The following is a 23403-nucleotide window of genomic DNA, read 5'->3' on the forward strand; positions in this document are numbered from 1 at the left end:
GGTGTAGGAGTTCATCCTGCTGTGTGTTTTAAAATCCCTCCCCTGCCGTACTGTTTTGTGGCAGCGGAATGCCTCTTGATCATGTCCAAGTGTGTCTCTCACTGTGCCTGACTTCTGAATCATGTTACAATTGCTTGGCCCAGCACGTGGGCCCAGTACTCATTTGAGCATAACTGTACTAAAAATATCTTTTTTCCAGGTCAGTATAAAATAAAGGAGTGATGTGCAATAAAAAAAAAAAGAAAAACCACAGATGTAAATTCTACCATCACCCAGTGATACCTGTTTTCTGGCTATCTTGAAGAAATACTCCCTCCAGGTAATTTTTTCCTTTATTCTGGAAAACAATGATAGGTATTCCTTTCCTTTTTAAAGTGTTAATAGCCATGATGTATGTATATGAATATTCAGGTTTTGCTGGAAAGCTCATGTTTCTGTGCTATACAGTTTTCAGCATAGATATAATCATAATAGTATTATGTCTTAAAGATTCATTTGTACATTATAAATTAGCAGCTGCATTATAAAAACACTCAATTACAGATGTAAATTTCTCCGAGTTTATCCAGGAGACATTTCTGTCATCCAAAAATAGTTAATTTATTCTCTTAAATTATCCCTGAGTATATGTGAAACAATATAAGGCTCATAACTAGTACATGGCACACAGCTGAAGTTCCCAGGTGGTGCAGTGGCTAAGAATCCTCCCGCCAATGCAGAGGTCACAGGTTCGACCCCTCATTCAGGAAGATTCCACACATCTCAGAGCAATTAAGCCTGTGTGCCACAACGACTGAGTCTGTGCTCTACAGTCCCACGCCCACATGGAGCAACTACCGAAACCCGTGTGTCTGGTGCCTGTGCTCCACAACAAGAGTTAAGCCACCACAATGAGAAGCCCACTCACCACGATGAAGAGTAGCCCCCGCTTGCTGCAACTAGAAAAAGCCGTAGAAAAGCAACGAGGACCCAGTGCAGCCAAAAATAAATAAATAAGTTAAATAAAGGCACACAGTTGAATCCTTGCTTTACTAAGGAGGTGGAATTTCCAAGTGTATAAAATCCCTGTATTTAACAAAAAGGATATGCCCTTTGACCAGAATGACCATTGTCATAATATTCTACAGAATAACCCAGTCTCATAGGGCTTTTTTTACTCATGAACATATGACTGAAATAGGAGAAGCCAAAAGGATTGTACATAATACACTAAAAATACACTCTGGAGATGACATGATAACCCGATATACTAGCCCCCTCTTTTCTTCCATTTAGCATCTGTCTTTGTACACTCATAAATACTAACTGGCACAAATGATGTGAAGAAACAGAAGAACCATCTCAACCACAGCCTGCTCTGAGAGCTGGCTAAAATAAGCAGTACCAGAAAGCAAGGTGCTTGAGTTAGACTACCACACACTCTGTTGCATATACACATAAACCAGGACACTTACAAACAAGAATGCAAAAACACAGATGCACTTTAGTGTTATTTACCTGTGAGCCTGCAGCTGCATTATTAATCAGATTATTGTTGGGATGAGCAATCCAGAAAGTTGAAACAGCCCTGAAAGACATTTTTTTTAAGGTGATTTAAATATTCATCAGGAAAAATCCCATCTTCTAAAAACCTCCCACTAAACATATCCCCAAAAGCCAACAGGCCTTGGCCATCACACGTGAGCTTTTCACTCCACCAATTACTCACATACAGTCAGTGGCAGGCACAGGGATATAATTTCCAAATACTTTTTCCCGCATGGTGATACACATGGAGTTATTCCGATCCGTGGGAAGGAGTGTGCCTGGTTTGGTGAGGAGTCCCAGATTGTGGAACAAAGTATTTCTCTGTTCAATACCATCTTCCAGAAAGAAACAATGACCCAGTGTGTCAAATCCGACGGTGTCTTTTATCTGCCAAAATACAAGTGTATAATGTCGTTGGTAACAAGACTGGCTGTGGTTGACAAGTGCTATTCATGAGGCATGCTGAGTACAAAAGCAAAAAATTTTCATCTTAGCTGATGGGGCAAAGTCAAATGTCAGGGTTCACTGATCTCTTAAGAGAACAGAGAAAAACAGCAGAATTCTCAGGAAAGCAGGATAGAGTAAGACTTGTGGCCCAACGGCTTACTTGTATAAAATTAACAAGTCATGGGAATGAAGGAGAGGTGACTGTTTTCATAAAATCTATCAACACAATATGAGGTTACTTACCAGCAAGCCATTTGTCCCATGCACAGTGATGCACCTGGAGAAGCTGTGATGAATAGACAGGCCATCCACAAATGTTGCATGTCTGTACCCTCCTTTGTAATCCACATCTCCACACAGATGAAAATGAACAGGGTACCGCCCCAGGTGCTGCTGACCCATGTGTTTCAATTCCACATGAGAAAGATGGACTGAAGTAAAATTTTTCTTTATCTATAAGATAACCAAAAATCAAACTAACACATAAGCAAAGTAGCTTAGGGTAAAGTAGCTCAGAAGCAAAGTAACAAAATACACTGTTTTTTTTTAAAAATATTTATTTGGCTGTATCAGGTCTTAGTTGCAGCGTGCAGGATATTTGTTGGGTGCATGGGTTCTCTAGTTGCCCTGTGGTATGTGGGATCTTAGTTCCCTGAGCAGGGATCGAACCTGAGTCCCCTGCATTCGAAGGCGGACTCTCAACCACTGGATCACCAAGGAAATTCCCCCAAAATATTGTTTTAATAGAAAATATCTGAAGGAGACCAGAAATGAAAGCATCTTTCTTTTACATCCTGTTTTCCTGGATCTCCAGCTCAGAATTTAGCAAATGCTTCTTTACATAAATGAATACTTTAAAGAGTAATAAAAAATAGCCTCTTATTAGGAATCAAGGAAAGGTAACCAGGAAGGCTACAAAAATGATTTTTGTATATATGTGTGGGTTTGTTCAAATATTTTGGTCATTTCCTATCTAGTCTTGTTTTTTCATTTCTATAATCTCCACTGAAGTTTGATAAATAATTATTTCTAAATCCTCCCTCAATGATTTAGTTAGCATATAATGTTGTTTACTTCTGTTTTTTTTTAAAAATGCCTCTATGATCCACAACTTAGGCAGTCTCAATATTTATAAACTCTGGATTTTCAATCACACTACTAAAAACAAAGTCATGACACTGACCAACATTTCAGAAATCAGCATAACAGAAACATAGCCAAAAATAATATCCTACTCACACAAAACTGATTTTAAGACACATGTAGCCAAAATGCAGCCCAGGAGTCAAATAGATTAGTAGTACACAGAGCAACATTTAGTACATAAGTGCTCAGTACTTTTACAGAATAAAAAATCTGCATATAAAAAATATCTTTACAGAAACATATCTTGAATATGTACATCACTACTGCTTACCCTTTCATAATATCATGTTTAAAAAAAAAAAAAACCTGATCCTTTCAGAGATTGCATGCATGATACTGAGATTATTTGGTTTTTTTTGTCTTTATAACTGATTCTTCCCAATATAAATTGATTTCCTTCTTCACAGGACAATTCTTAAATGATTTAACTAAGAGTCCAGATCAACTACATGAAGATATAATGTTATCTTTTAATCATCTAAAATCTCCTTGTCATTGAAAAGAGAAATAAAATGTGATTTTAATAGCCATAAAGATGCCATTCCAAAACTTGAAAGCTTTGTCAAACATGTACTTAGCAGTCACAGTTTCAAAGAATTCATTAAATCCTTTTGCCTACCATGACATGTCCTCCAAAGGTATCATAATCAAAGAACTGACACTGATTTTCAGCATAGCATGAGTCTTCCATTTCTCCTCGGATAACAATATTCTGGGTAAGAATTCCAACCTCAGCTCTCATGTCTACACCATCTATAATCTCACCCATGTGCAGGAACTGAGGCATTTCTGGTCGATGAGGGCAAGGCAAAAATAACATCAGAACAAAGAAAACATAAAACTTATATCAAAAAGACAGTAATGTTTATCTTGTAACTTCAAGACATTATTAAATTTATTGTTTGTTTCCATTCTTCGATACCTCAGAACAAAAGAATCCCAGGAAGCAGAGATTTTATGGATTTTCTGCTCCAATCACCCACACTCAATGCCCTTAACCCTCACTCCCAACTATCAAACCCACACACAGAGAGCTTACTCCTCCCTAAAGTACTGGGTCAGCCAAAAAGTTCCATTTGGGTTTTTCCAGAAGATGTTACATAAAAAATCAAACGAACTTTTTGGCAAAGCCAATAGTTCAGTCTTCTCTTGAACAGCACCAATAATCTGGAAGCTAGCTAAGAATCCATGCTGTCTCTGCTTCCTGTCCATGTGCTCTTGTTCTACTCCCCTGAGGATACATGAATACTCCAGTGCATGCCGTACCTAGGAAAACTAATGATTTTGTAGATGTTGATAATAGGGTGGAAAGTTTTTTTTGCTTCTCCTTCAAAGCTAAAGTAACCTGCATTTGGACATTAACAGTCCAGAAATAACGACCTTTTCTTTCCACTTCTTATGCACATTTAAATCCCCACCTTTACTAAAAACTTAGAAACACTTTACCAATGAGCTTTTATCTGATCTTAACTATACAAACTCAGGAAGGAAAAACACAAATAAACCAAATAATGGAGATTCATTATCATGTATACTTGTTAGGAACAATGGGAATTTCCAAACTAAATTAATGCCAGATGGTATGATGATTTTTTAGTTTTCAGTTTTCTGCTTATGGCCTGTATGGTCAAGAAGGAAGAGTACAACACTGAGTGAAGCAGGAAAAAACTGCCAAGTGAGTCAATTTCATTTTTTTTAAAGCAAAAAAGTTTCCTTTAACCTTGAAAGTTCTAAAGTACCCACTGAGTGAGTACTTATTAAATAGTTACTCTAAATTCTTTTGTTTTGTATCATAAATGTATAATGCATAATTTGTATTACAGAAGCATGGAAAGCAATATAATGAATGAATGCACAATGAATTCCATAACTGAGGCAATGAAGGAAGAAGCTTTGCCTATCACCAGCCTCAAAATAAGTAACTGGTAAATGTCAGTCATCCTTTCTAAACAGAGATTACAGTAAGGATCCCACTGTATATTGCTCTCTCTCAAAAAATACATTCGTCAAGATTATGATAGGAAATGTAGTTTTATGAAAGTATCTTTTCGGTTTCATTTTAAATATTTGTGAGATCTACTTCTGGCCAAGAAAGCAGACACTCAAAGACTGTGAGTTTCATTTTTTTACATAAAAAAGAGACACTTCTATTTAAAAAATAAACCTAGTTTACTATTATCTAATAGCAGAAATTTAATAAAAAAGAAGTTTGAAAGCATCTTCAAAGAAAAAATTCAATCCATCTAGTTTGCACCTCTTTTTTTTTAAACATAGAAACTGGCATAAAAACACTGATTTGTCTATGATACATCATTAACAGCAACATTATTGCTTGATGACTACTTTTATCCAACATCCTCTGGGACTCTAGTGTTCAAAGCTCCCCACTGCTAAGACCTTCAATATTGATGACAATGATGGTGACAATGACGACTCAAGGAAAAACAAAGAATCCCAAGAATCATATCTCAAGAAGAGTGTTTCCCAAGAAGCCTTCTGAGCAGTCTGATACCTTTGACTTTGACCTGGAAGCGGCTGCACTCAGGACAGGGGAGAAGAGTAAACTCCTCTGCTTGGTACATGGAATAGTCCGTGCTTGCGACCACAATCTGATCTCCGGGTTCCCAACTACTAACATCATCCAGCAGGTGCAGTTTTACTCCATCTATGGCCTCTACCCAGAAACCTGAAAAAGAAATACCTAGACCAAAAAGCAAGAAACAAAGTGATTTTTTTTTCTAAAATCAACCCCTTCAACTGATTCACAAATCGAAAGATAAATGTAAGCCAGCAATGCTTCAGTCTGACCCATGCACAGGAAATGATAGGACATGAACACACAGAATCTTAACATTAAATATAAAAGCTGGCCTTAGGTGATTTCTCACTTCTAGACCTCTGCTCATCATTTAGTCTCTGTCTACAGTGTCCATCCACTCTTAATTTACCAACCAAGATACTATTCATCTTATAAAGTTCAGGCAAACCTTTCTGGACTTCCCAAACATCCTCTTGGAAGTAACCATTCCTCCAGTATTCTTATTCTGTTATTTGACTCTGGTATGATTAGTATCATTCCAATGGGAAGACAGCTCACCTCCCTGGAAGCGACATCAGTGAAGGGGGCAAAGCACCATGTATTCACTGCTCTGTCTCACAGTGCAGACTCATCAAATGTCTACTGAAGGGATGAGTGTCCCCACGATCATCTGCAAAGGGACCTAAAGGCCACGTGATAGTGCCCCAGGCCAACTCAGCACCTTTCCTGGGGTAACATCAGACATGCAATCCAGAAACTACTAATCACTGATCTTTCCTGAGACCCCCTTCTGAAATTCAGAGTTGGTTCCCAACTAGGCAGATGGAAACTGAAAAGCTGACCCAACATCTCTCTAACTTGCACTCTTTAACATGCAACCAAGTGCAGAAGCTTCTGCACTGCTTCTACACTGTTCCCTGCTTCTCAAAGTGTCCATGATACAACCTGTCATGGTCCCAAACCTGATTTAATGCAAATGAATATGGAATAGATGGAAGCTATGGAAAATATGGAAATGTGGGGAAACACCATATTTCAAAGATATCTGTTTACTATCTGTATTTCAGTATCACCTTTCCAATTAATTGACAAACTACTCTGGGGCTACTTGAAGATACTGACCCTAAAAGTCAATGAGGTACTTCCCTGATGGTCCAGTGGCTAAGACTCCAAGTTTGCAGTGCTTGGGGACCCAGATTCCATCCCTGGTCGGGATAATATATCCTGCATGCCATAACTAAAGTCCCGCATGCCACAACTAAGAGTTGGTGCAGCCAAATAAATAAATTTTTTTTTAATTTAAAAAAATATAATAGTCAATAATAGGAATAAAAAAACTCATTTACTTAAGTTAGAGGAATCAAAATGCAGGATATTTAGGCAAGACACAAAGAATAATACAAATATCCTTACAGTCTTAGGGATACCTGATAATACCTAACCTGAGCAAGTTCTGAAATCTGCTCCATTAGACTGATCTACCATGCTTTCCTGTGTCTACAAAGCACCAAAACAAAACAGAAAAAAAAAGGAAGGAACCTAAAAATGTAAAGTGTCTTTTCTTTATGTTTCTTTCACATAAATACTAAAGCCCATAATGGAATTTTGTCTAAATAAAGATAATAACTATCAATGACAGTTAACAATTATTGGGATTTCACATACATAATAACCTTTCATCAAAACAACTTTGAGATAGAGGAACTATTATATGCATTAGAGATAAAAGAAGCAAAGGCCAGGGAGTCTGACTAATAGCTGAAAAAAGAGCCCACAATGAATGCTAATTTAATTCCAGAGTCCAATTTTCCTAACCTCTATATCATTCTTCCTTCCTAAGAACTAAAACAGGCAGGTTAAGAGTAAAGATAAGCCAAAATATCATGGTAGCAATGATAATCACTACCCAAAATTTCAGATTTAACCAAAAAGATTTATCTAAAAAAGGGAAACTAAGAAATATTAACTTTTTTTCATAAAAAATTTCAATGATGTTTTTAAAAAATTTTTTCTAGATAAATAAGTTTTAACTTAAAAGATCATTAGAATTTGTTTCTGTTAAAAAAAAAGCAAGGTTACATAGAGAAAAATCTGTATTATTCAACAATTCTTCACTTTTTTCTGGATGTAGAAGAAAATCCTTCCTGAGATATCTCCTACTGGCACTAGAACTGGAAGTATGAAAGAAAATACGTTCATCATCCTAGCTTCCTGGAGTGACTTGCTACCTCTTCCAGAAAACAGGAAACACTGAGAACACAGAACACAAACAATATCCTACAATAGATAGCCAGAATGTATACTTTCCCAGAAAAGAGCAGTCATTGGTAATGTGAAAATGTAAGCAAAAGTTCTCACAAAGGAAATGTTGACTCCAAGTTTGTCGTCCTCTGCCTGGAATCTTACTGAAAGAAGTTCCACTAAACTCTTCATGCAAGTCCAAATTCCTGCTCAGAAATATTTCTCATCTACCTATGTTTTTTGCCAGAGGCCAACCATGATGTGGTTGAAAGAACAATAGTCTTGGAGGCAGAGAACTTAGCCTTGATTCCAGTCTCATCCATAAATAGATACCATCTCCTCACCTCAAACTCAGAAGGCTCCTTAAATGGAGCATGTGGAAGTCCCATTATATACCAGGAACTGTTTATCTGTTTGTTTTAAAGCAAAAGACTCTTTTTTTAATTACAAGGACACAAAATACAGTTATATCCCAAGTCATGTTTGCATTACTGTTAAAACGCTAACCTTTATTGAGTGCTTACTATATACTCTGTGCTAAAAATGTCATATTCTTCATGTTTGATATTCACAGCAGCCCTATGTGGTAGTTCCATTATTATCCCCACTTTCAGATGAAGAAACTAAGGGTTAGGAAGTTAAAGTTATATGCCATCATCATACAGTAAGCAAAAGAGCTGGGACATGAACCTAGGCATTCTGTCTCCAGAAATCCATTTCAGTGAATACTTTGCTACAGTACTGCTAAAAACAGAGGTATGTGGCCAGCCTAAAATAAACCTTTCTGGGTAATTACAGATGTAATAAAGCACCTTTTAATTACTCATTTGACATTAATTTTGGTATAATACTGGCTTGGAAAAGAAAGGTAGTGGGCAAGCACAGACAGGAGACTGCCAATTCACCTGGAGCCAAAAAAATCTAGCAGCAAAATATAGAAATTCTTCAGTGAATTTCCATTAAAAAAAAAAGTCAGAGTATCATTGTTAGACATGATAGTTCTTCTGAAAGGTGGATTCTAATTTTCAAAATATGCTCAAGAAAAGTAAAGACCTAAGATAACTTTATAATATATTATTTAAGGAAAGGAAAGCAGGTTAAGACAAAATGAACACTAGGGGAGGGAACATAGATTTTAAATGCTAATTAACTCTGAATGATAGGGTGAAACATTAATTTTAATTTTGTACTTTTCTCCGTTTTCCAGTTTGTCTATAAGATAAACGTAGTAGCTGAATTATCATGAAAACATTGCTAAGAAAATGAGTAATTTGTTTACACAGCGTGTGTTTAAAGGTAATATTTGTCCATACAGCTATATAACAATAAGATCCAAAGTACAAAACCAGTTCACTATCACAGAACATAATAAAAGACAGCTCACATCCAGATTGGTTCGACTGATACTAAATCTAGGAAACAAATCCATTAACCACACCTAATGACTCAAGAATGAAGAACAATGTCCAACTGAGGATGCCTAAACTAGATCATTTTCTAATCCAGAAAAAAAAAGTTTTGTTTCAGCCTAAAAGATCAACTATAGTTGGAAAACTACAGGTTTCTTCTTCAACCAGTTGAGAAATCGAAATAGACTGTCATTTGAATACAATGTCACTTTAAAAAACGTCTGTCACAATACTTACCAACGTATTAACAAGAGTATAAACTGCTCGCCTACCTTCCTTCCATTCACTATAAGCTGTCACAGAGAACTTCTGACCATCCACAGTATAAAATTCTCTTTGGGCGAGAGCCTTCCCTCCACTACTATGATTCTCATAGTTTCTTACAGACTCATTGCAAGAAGTACTGCCACCATCAATGACACCAACCAAAGCCCAAGCTTGCCTAGAAGGAAAAAGAGCAGGTGCAACTGATTATTTGTTATGGTACTGACCCAAATCCCCAACACAGATGTTATGACAGGTGCTATTAATTCTATTTCATTTTTGTCAATCCCTCCAACTCTTTTTCCACATGTGGTTGCAAGTACAAACTTGACTGAAAAAACTGACATCACAGAAGGAAATGCACCTGGATTTTAAATCCCTGTTTGTCCAGTTCTGTAACAGGTGAAACACTGATTACTATGATTTCAATTAATCATTGACTTCCTCAATGCACACTCTTTTCATTCACATTATTTTTTTTTTACTATTTTTTCTAATCTTCTGGCCACTCAACATGTGGGGTGTCAGTTTCCAACCAGATATGAAACCTGCATCCCTTGCATTAGAGGATAGATTCTTAACCACTGGATCACCAGTGTGTGTTAGTTACTCAGTGTGTCCAACTCTCTGTGACCCCAAGGACTGTAGCCCACCAGGTTCCTCTGTCCATGGAATGCTCCAGGCAAGAATACTGGAATGGATTGCAACTCCCTTCTCCAGGGGATCTTCCCAACCCAGGGACTGAACCCAGGTCTCCTGCATTGCAAGCAAATTCTTTACCATCTGAGCCACCAGGGAAGCCCCCATTTCTTTTTAAATGATTATTGTCTGGTCTCTTTTCCACTCTTATCTCTGCAATGTTCTCAAAGCTAACTACATAACAGAATCATATGGGAGCTTTAGAAACATATCCAAGCTTAGACCCAGCCCACACCAATGCAACCAACATCTCTACAGGTGGGGCCTACCATTAGTCTGTTTTAAACTTCCCCAGATGCTCTGACTGTGCAGCCACACTGGAAAACCACCAAGTTAGAGCAGGAGTTCTCAAACCTCATTGGTATCAGAATTAAATGTAAGGCTTGTTAAACCAGACTGCTGGGCCCCACCTTCTGATTGTTTGATGTGGGGCCATAGAATTACTGACAAGTTCCCAGGTGATGCTGATGCTGCTGGTCTGGGAACCACACTGAGAACCTGAGTCACAGGTCAGAGGTTAGAGCAGTAAGTGTCATCTTTGACTGCACACACTGCCAGTGGGGAGCGGGGAGGATGTCCTATGCTTCAGAGATCTGATGTAAATGATGTACAGTGGGCCCTGGGCATGGGACTTTTTAAGATCTCAGATGTGAAAACAAAGCTGAGACCACTGGGTTATTAGTTTAATATTATTAAAGCTATAGAATCACTATTCAACAGGTTTTTAATTTTATATGCTTTATAACTATTTGTTGAAAGCATACACTTGAAAAACACCATTTTATTACTGTGATACTGTGATAAACATTCCAGGGACTTTGCTCAAGCTTATGATCAAAGTCAATTCAAAAAAAAGAAAGAAAGAAAGAACAAAGACAAAACATCAGAAAATTAGCCTTAAGACTCCTGGTTTAAAACATGAAAAGAAAAATCTCAACTTCCTATTGTAGGGGGAAAAAATGCCAAATATAATCTATGCTAGACAGATGGCTGGATATTCACAGATGAAAGTTAACCAATGCATGCCTACATCCTTACAAATCCCACACCCGCCCCTGCATGGATTAGCTACTCTTTGGCTGACTGTGCTTTATAGCTCTATTTATATTCTTTGATACAGCAGAAAGAATCAAATGAAGAATGCTTCAATTTATTATCTCCTATATGAGGGAAGGAGAGGAAGACTATCAGAGGCTTCCTTTATTTACCAGAACTGCCTCAGCAACTATTAAACAATGTTCTATTCTACTGACACTATCTCCAAAACACTCCTACTTCCCTCCTCCACTTGAGGAAAATTTCAACGTGCCAGAACATTATCTTCAAAGGGGCATGTTTATGTACCCTGGAGATAATGGCAATGCAAAGGAACATTGGCAAAGGATCACAATTCTAATTTCTCCGTCAAATCAGCCACAATATTTTAAAAGGAATTTGAAAACAATAGGGAGAAGATTACCCCAAAAGTTAAACAAAACATTCAGAGCTAATGATCACACAAATCTAGAACAATAATGACATAAAGAAACAAAAGTTACTATCTCTGGTACTACTGGATAATGAAATAGAGTGGGTATCTGAGCAGACCATGCTTTCACTCCTAGGTCTATCAATTACAGAAATACCTGCACATGAGCATGAAGAGAAGCTCCAGTACTTTGGCCACCTGATGCAAAGAGTCGACTCATTAGAAAAGACTGTTGCTGGCAAAGACCGGGGGCAAGAAAAGAAGGGGGCGACAGAAGATGAGATGGTTGGATGACATCACTGACTCACTGGACATGAGTTTGAGCAAACTCCGGGAGATAGTGAAGGACAAGGAAGCCTGCATACTGCAGTTCATGGGACCGCAGAGTGGGACATGACTTAGCGACAGAACAACAACAAATATTCCCTGTGTGAGTAAAAAGAGTTTTAAAACCATTACAGACCCTTTTTCTTCACTAATTTTTGTCTTAACTTTCTCTACAACTTCTACAGATAATATTCCATTCCAACACTAACCAAAGGAAAAAATAATAACTAGATAAATCAACCATCAAAGGAAAAAAAGAGAAACTAGATCATTTCAACATGCCAGTTTTGAAGTTCTCTAACTTTTCACTGCAGATATCCCCTGACTTTATTGTGAATAGTAAGCAGAAAACTTCTGCTTTGTAAATGTTGAGCCAGCTACTTCCCCAGAACTGCATTAAGAAATCATGATTAACCAGAATATGGCACAAGAAGACAAGAATAAATTATAGGAATGAATACTACTATTTGGATGAACTTCCTAGCCCTCCAACTTGTGCCAGGGTCTCATAGGACAGTGCCAATCAAACAAGACTCAAATTAAAGGATTCAAAAAACAAAAGAAAAAAAGAGAAAGAAAGAAAAGAAAAAGAAACCTGTGCATGTTCCACCCCTCTTCATGCTTTTAAGACAACTTTTACACCTTAGCTCAGAATGGGGCCCTAAGCCCTGCCGTCCCTGGGATTCTCCAGGCAAGAACACTGGAGTGGGTTGCCATTTCCTCCTCCAATGCATGAAAGTGAAAAGTGAAAGTGAAGTTGCTCAGTTGTGTCCGACTCTTAGCGACCCCATGGACTGCAGCCTACCAGGCTCCTCCGACCATGGGATTTTCCAGGCAAGAGTACTGGAGTGGGGTGCCATTGCCTTCTCCCTTCCAACTCATAAGGTGCCTCAATTAGCCTGAATTTCATATGATCTTCAGAAGATACTATAAGAAGGAAGTCAATTTCCTTAAACTGATTGTTTTTCAGAACCACACTCCTGTTCTTAATTTTTCACAAGTTCAATGCTAAGATTCACAAAGTGTTTCGTAAATCAAAGCTTTGAAAAGAGCTTTGTAACCAGTATTCTGTCCTCCAATTCAAAGCAAGAGGCAACCAGACTTCCAAATTGTAGAGGCCATTCTGACACCTGACTTTCTCCATCACACTCTCCTCTCACACAGACACAGATTCAAATATGCAGGGGGAAGGAAAGTAAAAAAAAGATATGTATGGGGCTTCCCTGGTAGTCCAGTGGTTTGGAGTCCACCTACCAATGAGGGGAACATGGGTTTGATCCCTGGTCCAGGAGGATCCCACCAGCCAAAGGGCAACTGGGCCCTCAAGCCTCGACTACTGAGCCTGAGGGCCCTAGAGTCTGTGCTCCGCAACGAGAGAAGCCACCACAATGAGAAACCCAAGCACCACAGCTAGAGAGCAGCCTCGGCTCGCCACAACTAGAGAAAGCCCTTGCAGCAAGGAAGACCCAGCACAGTCAAAATTAAATAAATAAAAAATTGTAAAATATATCTTCATGCTAAAAAAAAAAAAAAAGATATGCATGCCTACCTGTAGCCCAGCCCTTGGATCAGCTTACTTCCCAGCCGGTCCTGGATCATTTGTATGGTTCCTTGTAAGAGGCTTTTAACAGCTGAATCTCCAACAGCTATGGCAACAATCCGTCCTGGATCCTGGTCTCTCAGGAATTTCTGAAGTCGCCTACTTTCATTTTGGAATTCATGGGTATCAAATCTCTCAATTTCCAAAATTTTGGCTGTGTCTTGATCAATGACCCTCACATTGAGGCCCCTGGAAAAGTCCTTTTTAAAGGCATAGGAGCCAAAGGTCAAGCCTGAAGAATTCAGAGTTCTCACCAACAATGTCCATGATGCCTTCTGTGTCCCATGTAATTCCAGTGTCCCGCCGGCTTCCACACCAATAAATTTTTTGCCAAATGTTGGCATACTTTCACCTTCATCTGACTTGCCATACAAGGCAATTGTCGCTTTGGATTTATAGCGGCATTTTTCTGCTCCAATATGAAGCGCCCCACCATCCTTGATCAGGATGTAATGAGTCCTCAAAGTAATATTTCTGGATCCATCTTTATCATCCCCAAATACAAGCAGTCCTGCAGGGAATAACACTAAGTAAGCCAGTTTCTGAAATATCTTTCTAAGATACAGAAAAATAGCTTTCATCTTAAGAGGGGAAAAAAGCACTTGCGCAGTTAAGTTGGGAAAAAGAATTTACTAAAAGTCTGCTTAGAAAATTGAATCTGTTTTAAAAACAAAGAAGTGGAGAATTCATATCTCAACACGCTAAACATGCCCATGTGTAAGAATTTCAATCCATTCACTTTAAAGGTAAATCATTTCTAGAAAAATATCTAAGACTCTACACATCTGAATCTCATTTTTACCTATATTAACCTACATTAATTCTCTCATCACTCTCCATAGTTGTAACAAAGATTTAGCTATGAGAAATGACCTTCTGGAGCTCTTTCTTTCTGTATAAATCAACGGTTTTGACTTGAGTGATTTCTAAGGCCCTTCTCACTGTTGAATTCTACGGTTCTAACTTAGGAATCTTTCCTGTCTCCACAGTTAGAGTGACACCACATTCTAAATGCCAATGATAGTTTTCTACATAAAGAACATCAAGTGTTGCTGTTCCCATAGACAGGGACCGTTACTTACCTCCATCCTGAATAACTATAGAATTCACTGTGGCATCTGAGGTCAGACGAAACATATCTCCTTCCTTGATAACAACTTGTTTTGCAGAATCTTGTCCTGGATCCCAGTTCCTGAGACGGGGGTTTTGATCTGGGCAATTCTCTATAAAACAAAGCAACATCAATACCCCATTAAACCAACAAGACACAAAAATACCTTTAGCCAAATTCAAGTACTGCTGTTGTTTATTGCAATTTTCAAGTAATGGGCTGACATATTTTCATTTCTTTCCATAACGATGGAATTCCTACCCCATCCCACCAAGCAGAGCTATGTCAAATCCTTTACTTCCTCAAAACATAAAAAAGGTTTCACCACAAAACCAAGTTGCTGCCATCTAGTTTGGGTCAGAGTCCAGTAAAAACAGAGTTCCTCTGAACTATCTACTCTGGAAACAAATCAACAGTAAGAGGTAAAACTCTGAATTGTGTTTAGAAAAGAAAAGAAGTTCACAACACAGTGATAGATTAAAAAAAAAAAAAAAACAGGAAAATTGCTAAGCAATATGTATATTAGGTCTTCCCAGGTTCCTTCCTATGCATGGTGAATCATAAAGCAGGTGATAATGGGACTTCCTTTATCACAAAGGCAGCTGCTGATAAATAGCGGTATCTTCAGACACGTACATTTCCCCAACAAAACTGCAAGAGGCAAATGGTCAAAAACATGACTTCTCATTTTCAGAGATGAGGAAACTACAGATTAGAGAAGCCAAACCCAAGACTACTCAGCAAGTTGAGTGATATGAAAGTTCCCCTTTAAGAAATGAGGTTTACTTTCCTTGCAGTGTTCCTTTGCTACAATTTGCCTCTTGAATACATGATTGATGAAAATCAAAAAGTATTTTGCATTGCCAAAGCCATTTAATGCATGAGACCTTTCATTTCTGCTATAATTTGGAAGAGGGAGGAAAAAATATCACACCAATTTTTTAAAATTTATTTTTAATGTTAGGATAATTACAATATTGTGTTGATTTCTCCCATACATCAACTTGGATCAGCCACAGATATATATATGTCCTCTTCCTCTGGAGCCTGCCTCCCACCTCTCACCCTATCCTACTCCTCTAGATTGTCACAGAGTCCTGGTTTGAGTTTCCTGAATCATATAACAAATTCCCACTGACTATTTTACATATGTTAGTGTATATGTTTGGAGAAGGCACTGGCGACCCACTCCAGTACTCTTGCCTGGAAAATCCCATGGATGGAGGAGCCTGGTAGGCTTCAGTCCATGGGGTCGCCAAGAGTGGGACACGACTGAGCGACTTCACTTTCACTTTTCACTTTCATGCATTGGAGAAGGAAATGGCAACCCACTCCAGTGTTCTTGCCTGGAGAATCTCAGGGACGGGAGCCTCGTGGGCTGCTGTCTATGGGGTTGCACAGAGTCAGACACGACTGAAGCGACTTAGCAGCAGCATTAGCAGTATATATGTTTTCATGCTACTCTCTCCATTATCACATCAATTTTGACCAATTAATGACCAAGTATAGTTATGGAGGACCAATTTGTCCACTCTGGACTAGACAGTGTAAAATTCATAAAGTTTATAATACATAAAATTTAGAATGAGCTCACAGCCCTTAGAGTTTTGTATGAAATAATACTGAAAAATATGGTAGTTTCTTTAGATGCAAAAAAGCTCAGAGAAAGGAGAGGTGGTGCTAGAGTAACTGAGAGAGCTTCAATAGAGCAGACCTAGATCCCCAAAGAGTGGACAGAATTTAAATAAGAGGAGCATGAAGGGGAGATATGAATACTAGAGATGCAAATATCCCTTGTGGTCCAAGTCCATTTGGTTGCTCATTTAGAATAGCCAGATGTCACCTACATTTAAACTAAGCAAAGATTAGAAAGGACAGGATACACTTGTATGAAGGTGGAAGGTATATACTACAGGATAATGTGAGAAAAAGTAGAGATACTTCATACATCACAAAGACACAGTTTTTTATAGGAAGTAAATTGTGATTCCTCATTTTGAACTTGTACACCACCAATGCAAACATCTATTTCTAAGCATTCATGTTGGTTTATGCTTTCTCTTTGAGGTGATAGTAACCACTACCATTAAAACTAGTCCTACTAGGTAAGACCTTGGCAATTACTTCATGGAATTAATTTTGTCCTAGCAGCTTCATAATCATTGATATTTAATTCTGATAAATCAATGATCATCACTAATATACTAAGAATAGTCAAACTTTTCAAAGAAACAAGAAATGTCTTGAATTCATTCTGACTTAATATTGAGGATTTCTTGAGCTTTTCTTGTACCTCCCTCTCTACCCATAAAACATTTAACTGGAATTCTCCATCATATCACAAGCAAATGTAGGTCCCAAGAAACAAGCAATGGACCCAGTTAGAGAAGAAAATTCAGAAGGAATCTAATCTCAAAAGATCTAAAGCCTACTATAATAATTATATAATTCCCCTTAATTGTTTATAAATATTTATAATATTTATATTATATTCACTAAAAATTTTTTATCACCCAAAATTCCAATCTGTTTTTTTCCAGTAAAGTACATTTAATGAGAAAACATGTAGTCTGCAGAAAGCATCGAAAAATAGCTTAGCCAGCCCCACCTTCTTGGCTACCCACTTATTGAATAGTGGGATCCATTATTAAAGTTATGTAACAGCAGTAACCACAGTAGGGCTGATTCTGAAATATTTCAGCACCAGATCTTTCCATTGATATTCTGCCCTTATGCTGCCAAAATGTGAAACTAAAAAATATTGAGTCAAGGAACCACATCACCAATTCACTGTCTTAGCTGGAATATGAAAATGTCAATTAAAGCCACAGATTTTAGCTCTGGTTTTCCATAATCTAGCATCCATTTACTGCAGATTGCTTGGAAAGAATGAATCAACAGCAGTGAACATAGTTATTTCTCTGGAGAAAAGAGGAAAGAAGTCAATGGTATGTGCAATGAAAAGCAATGTTGCAAGTTCTTTATGTGGTCCACTGGCTTGGCCAACAAAGATGTTGAGAGACACCTCAACATCACTCTATCATACTGAATGAAGTATAAGTCAGAAAGAGAAAAACAAATATTTTATATTAACACAAAACATAGAATCTAGAAAAAATGGCATAGAGGAACTTATTTGCAAAGCAGAAATAGAGACATATCAAGGCAGCAAGGTAGGGTGGGATGGACTGGGAGACTGGGATTGACATACATACATTACAGTGTATAAAATAGATAACTAATGAGAACCAACTGTATAGCAAAAGGAACTCTACTTAATGCTCTATGGTGACCTAAATGGGAAGGAAATCCAAGGAAGAGGGGAATACATGTATACACATGGCTGATTCACTTTGCTGTATAGCAGCAACTAATAACTAACACATTATAAAGCAACTACACTCAAAAAAAAAAAAAAAAAAACCACATATACATTAAAAAAATAAAAAGTCAAATGAACATCTCTCTTACTTCAGGTCTACTTTTTCACAAGTATTGACATTATCTCCCCCTAAACCTTAAAGTCTTTAAGACCCTTAAATCACCCATGAAAACTAAATAGACTAATGTTTCTAAAGTCTTATAACCAGTAAGTCAAAGTGTACTAGTGACTCAGTAATGTTCAACTCTTTGCAACCCCATGGACTCTATCCCACCAAGATCCTCTGTCCATGGAATTCTCCAGGCAAGAATACTGGAGTGGGTAGCCATTCACTTCTCCAGGGGATCTTCTCAACCCAGGGATCAAACCCAGGTCTCCTGCATAGCAAGCAGATTCTTTACCATCTGATTCATTCCAGGGAAGCCTATAACCAGTAAAGGAAAGTAAAGGAAAGTGAAGTCGCTCAGTCGTGTCCAACTGTTTGTGACCCCAGGGACTATAGCTACCAAGCTCCTCGGTCCATGGGATTTTCCAGGCAATAGTACTGGAGTGGATTGCCATTTTTCTCAAATGTTATATCCATTTAAGAAGGCACTAATTCACCTAGAGCCAGACGTCCTGGAGTGTGAAGTCAACTGGGCCTTAGAAAGCATCGCTATGAACAAAGTTAGTGGAGGTGATGGAATTCCAGTTGAGCTATTCCAAATCCTGAAAGATGATGCTGTGAAAGTGCTGTACTCAATATGCCAGCAAATTTGGAAAATTCAGCACAGGCCACAGGATTGGAAAAGGTCAGTTTTCATTCCAATCCCAAAGAAAGACAATGCCAATGAATGCTCAAACTACCACACAATTGCACTCATCTCACACGCTAGTAAAGTAATGCGCAAAATTCTCCAAGCCAGGCTTCAGCAATACGTGAACCATGAACTTCCAGATGTTCAAGCTGGTTTTAGAAAAGGCAGAGGAAACAGAGATCAAATTGCCAACATCCGCTGGATCATGCAAAAAGCAAGAGAGTTCCAGAAAAATATCTATTTCTGCTTTATTGACTATGCCAAAGCCTTTGACTGTGTGGATCACAAGAAACTGTGGAAAGTTCTGAAAGAGATGGGAATACAAGACCACTTGACCTGCCTCTTGAGAAACCTATATGCAGGTCAGGAAGCAACAGTTAGAACTGGACATGGAACAACAGACTGGTTCCAAATAGGAAAAGGAGAACGTCAAGGCTGTATATTGTCACCCTGCTTATTTAACTTCTATGCAGAGTACATCATGAGAAACGCTGGGCTGGAAGAAGCACAAGCTGGAATCAAGATTGCCGGGAGAAATCTCAATAACCTCAGATATGCAGATGACACCACCCTTATGGCAGAAAGTAAAGAGGAACTAAAAAGCCTCTTGATGAAGGTGAAAGAGGAGAGTGAAAAAGTTGGCTTAAAACTCAACATTCAGAAAACTAAGATCATGGCATCTGGTCCCATCACTTCATGGGAAATAGAGGGGGAAACAGTAGAAACAGTGTCAGACTTTATTTTTCTGGGCTCCAAAACCACTGCAGATGGTGACTGCAGCCATGAAAATTAAAAGACGTTTACTCTTTGGAAGGAAAGTTACGACCGACCTAGATAGCATATTCAAAAGCAGAGACATTACTTTGCCAACAAAGGTCCGTCTAGTCAAGGCTATGGTTTTTCCAGTGGTCATGTATGGATGTGAGAGTTGGACTGTGAAGAAAGCTGAGCACAGAAGAATTGATGCTTTTGAACTGTGGTGTTGGAGAAGAGTCTTGAGAGTCCCTTGGACTGCAAGGAGATCCAACCAGTCCATTTTAAAGGAGATCAGTCCTGAGTGTTCATCAGAAGGACTGATGCTAAAGCTGAAACTCCAATACTTTGGCCACCTCATGCAAAGAGTTGACTCACTGGAAAAGACTCTGATGCTGGGAGGGATTGGGGGGGGCAGGAGGAGAAGGGGACGACAGAGGATGAGATGGCTGGATGGCATCACTGACTTGATGGACGTGAGTTTGAGTAAACTCCGGGAGTTGGTGATGGACAGGAAGGCCTGGTGTGCTGCGATTCATGGGATCACAAAGAGTCAGACACGACTGAGTGACTGAACTGAACTGAATTCAACAAAAATCTGTTGTAGACGATTAAAAAATGCAGACCAATATGGTGCTAATCCTGGTGGCCTAGTCTGCTTTCTCCACAGCTTTGAGCCCTTTGATTTTTAGAGATGGATGGGATGTATTATAAGGCCAGTCTTTATTGCTACTGGGGTTTCCCAGGTGGCTCAAAGGCAAATAATTTGCCTGCCAATGAAGGAGACGTTGGAGATGTAGGTTCGATCCCTGGGTTGGGAAGATCCCTGAAGGAGGAAATGTCAACCCACTCCATTATTCTTGCCTGGGAAATCTCATGGACAGAGAAGCCTGGCGGGCTACAGTCCATAGGGTTGTAAAGAGTCAGGCACGACTAAGCACACACACATTTTAGCAACACAATATTGAGACTGGCTGACAATATCATTCAAAGTACTGCTATGTTACCAACTCAAAAAGCAAAAACCATTTAAGAAATTAAAATCTTCCTAAATGAAGTTTAACTATGAAGCCAAGTGTATCAGAACTTATACCTACTAATGGATATTTTCCTTTAAGGATACACGTTATTCCTCAAAAAATACTGGGAGCTTCTTTTGGAACTGTCCCCTCAACTGGTTTCAAATGGCAGAACACAAATCCTATTGCTTTCACTTTTTTCCCCCAATTAAATGTACTTTATCCCTGCATTTAGTAATTCTTAAGACTTCCCTGGTAGCTCAGATGGTAAAGCGTCTGTCTACAATGTGGGAGACCTGACTTCGATCCCTGGGTCGGGAAGTTCCCTGGAGAAGGAAATGGCAACCCACTCCAGTACTCTTGCCTAGAAAATCCCATGGACTGAGTAGCCTGGTGTCCATGGGATTGCAAAGAGTCGGACACGACTGAGCAACTTCACTTTCCCTTTTAGTAATTCTTATTACTAAAAACTTGTGGCAATCTGAAAATTTACTACAAAAGATAAAATTGTGCCACCACAAGATTTCAGTAAAGACTCTTAATATTACTGTTTTGAAAAGAAATGTTCCAAGAAGGTCTTGAGCCCTGGGGCAAAGTGGCAAAATGGAAAGGAAGAGCAATCTTTTTATCATTTTCAATGGATTCCTTTAACAATTGCTCTCATTCATAAGAAGTTATAGCTCCTATTACCTAGTTATATATAAGTTAGCTAGAGCCAAGTTAAGATAACAAAAGATTTTTCAGAGTTTATTCTATTTCCTTCCCTTCTTTCTTCTCCTATATGCACTCACCATCTGGAGCATATTTTGAGGATATTCCTAAAATGACTGCAAGTGCAACAAAAAATGAAAAACTAGTAATAGCAAAGCAAATGAAAGTATTTTTGTGCCTCTTCTGCTTTTGGCGCTCTCTCTGGACTTGCTGTTCCTCAGATGAAAAACCAAAGCTGGCCTGGGCTTCCTGTCGGATGGAGGTAAATTTGGCTGAAGCTTGGCTCTTTGGAGGAGGAGGGGGACGCAGTGGGACAACCTTCCCTGGAACATAGCCAGATGAATGATGGCTGTTTCCATTCTGAGGTTGCAGGAAAGCAGGGGAGTGTCCCCTGGAATTAGTGGCATGCATGATACACTGTCACTGTGAAAAGAAACAGAAAAAAAAAAAATTTAGGCTCAGAAATGTGAGAACTGTAATGCCTTTGTTTTTAGTGTGGTAAAATATATATAACACGAAACTTAGCATTTTAACCATTTATAAATGTATAATCCAGCGGCATTAAGCACATTCACAATGTTGTACAACCATCACAATCATCCATTTCCAGGGCATTTTCATCATCCCAAACAGAAACTCTGTACCCATGAAGCAAAAACATCTCCCTCCTTCTCCCCAGTCACCACTGTAATGACTTTTTTGAAAATATCAAGTCAGCTTACATCCTGATATATTAAACTATGTCAACAATCACCTTCAGTGATCTACTTCTAACACCACTGCTTCTCCACTCTACACACTATAATCACCTGATAATGTTAATGCCCAGTGCCACACCCCAAATATTGTCAGGAGGCAAGCCACCATAGCTTTTAAATGACACAGATTTTCTAATGGGCATCTTGGTTGAAAACCACTGTTCTAGGGCAGCTTTTCTCAACTGTGCATAAGATTCACAAGGGAAGCTTGTTAAAGAAGTATATTCCTAGGCTCTCCACCCCACTGATTCTGGCTCAGTGGGTGGAAAGTGGGCCCTGGAGTTTATATTTTTAAAATGTACCTTGGTGACACTGAATCAGGTGTTCACCCTTGAGTATAATTACTGTAAAGCTCTTCAAACGGAAGTTAAAGTCCATCTGTCAAAGGACCACAAGGTGGAACCACAAGTTCCAACAGGCAAGCATACATGTTTCAGTTCAGTTCAGTTCAGTCACTCAGTGGTGTCTAACTCTTTGCAACGCCATGGACTGCAGCACACTAGGCCTCCTTGTCCATCACCAACTCCTGGATGGAGCTTGCTCAAACTCATGTCCATTGAGTCAGTGATGCCATCCAACCATCTCATCCTCTGTCATCCCGTTCTCCTCCTGCCTTCAATCTTTCCCAACATCAGGGTCTTTTCAAATGAGTCAGTTCTTCTCATCAGGTGGCCATAGTAATGGAGTTTCAGCTTCAGCATCAGTCCTTTTAATAAATATTCAGGACTGATTTCCTTTAGGAAGGACTGGTTGGATCTCCTTGCAGTCCAAGGGACTCTCAAGAGTCTTCTCCAAAACCACAGTTGAAGAGCATCAATTCTTCTCTGCTCAGCTTTCTTTATGGTCCAGCTCTCACATCCATACATGACTACTGGAAAAACCAAAGCTTTGACCAGACGGACATCTGTTGGCAAAGTAATGTCTCTGCTTTTTAATACACTTTCTAGGTTGGTCATAACTTTTCTTCCAAAGAGCAAGCGTCTTTTAATGTCATGGCTATAGTCACCATCTGCAGTGATTTTGGAGCCCCCCATAATAAAGTCTGTCACTGTTTCTATTGTTTCCCCATCTATTTGCCATGAAGTGATGGGACTGGATGCCATGATCTTCCTTAATGTTGAGTTTTAAGTCAGCTTTTTCACTTCTTCTTTTACCTTTATTGAGAGGCTGTTTAGTTCCTCTTCACTTTCTGCCATAAGGGTGGT

At 38.8% G+C, this 23403-nt stretch overlaps 1 protein-coding gene across 1 annotated transcript in view; it reads right to left on the minus strand.

Moving 5' to 3' along the window:
• Nucleotides 1–23403, minus strand: part of CEMIP2 (cell migration inducing hyaluronidase 2) — a 78248-nt gene that overhangs the window by 40965 nt on the left and 13880 nt on the right. The window contains 9 exon segments of the mRNA XM_086414338.1: nucleotides 1498–1567; nucleotides 1709–1914; nucleotides 2218–2427; nucleotides 3740–3909; nucleotides 5633–5821; nucleotides 9582–9751; nucleotides 13617–14178; nucleotides 14750–14890; nucleotides 21521–21863. Of these exon segments, the coding sequence (XP_086270464.1) occupies nucleotides 1498–1567; nucleotides 1709–1914; nucleotides 2218–2427; nucleotides 3740–3909; nucleotides 5633–5821; nucleotides 9582–9751; nucleotides 13617–14178; nucleotides 14750–14890; nucleotides 21521–21851 (2049 nt within the window). The 5' untranslated portion in view covers nucleotides 21852–21863.

Source organism: Bos grunniens, chromosome 8 (assembly GCF_055505025.1).
Source record: "Bos grunniens cultivar Pamir isolate PY7600 chromosome 8, Bosgru_T2T1.0, whole genome shotgun sequence".
In the NCBI taxonomy this organism is placed as follows: domain Eukaryota; kingdom Metazoa; phylum Chordata; class Mammalia; order Artiodactyla; family Bovidae; genus Bos; species Bos grunniens.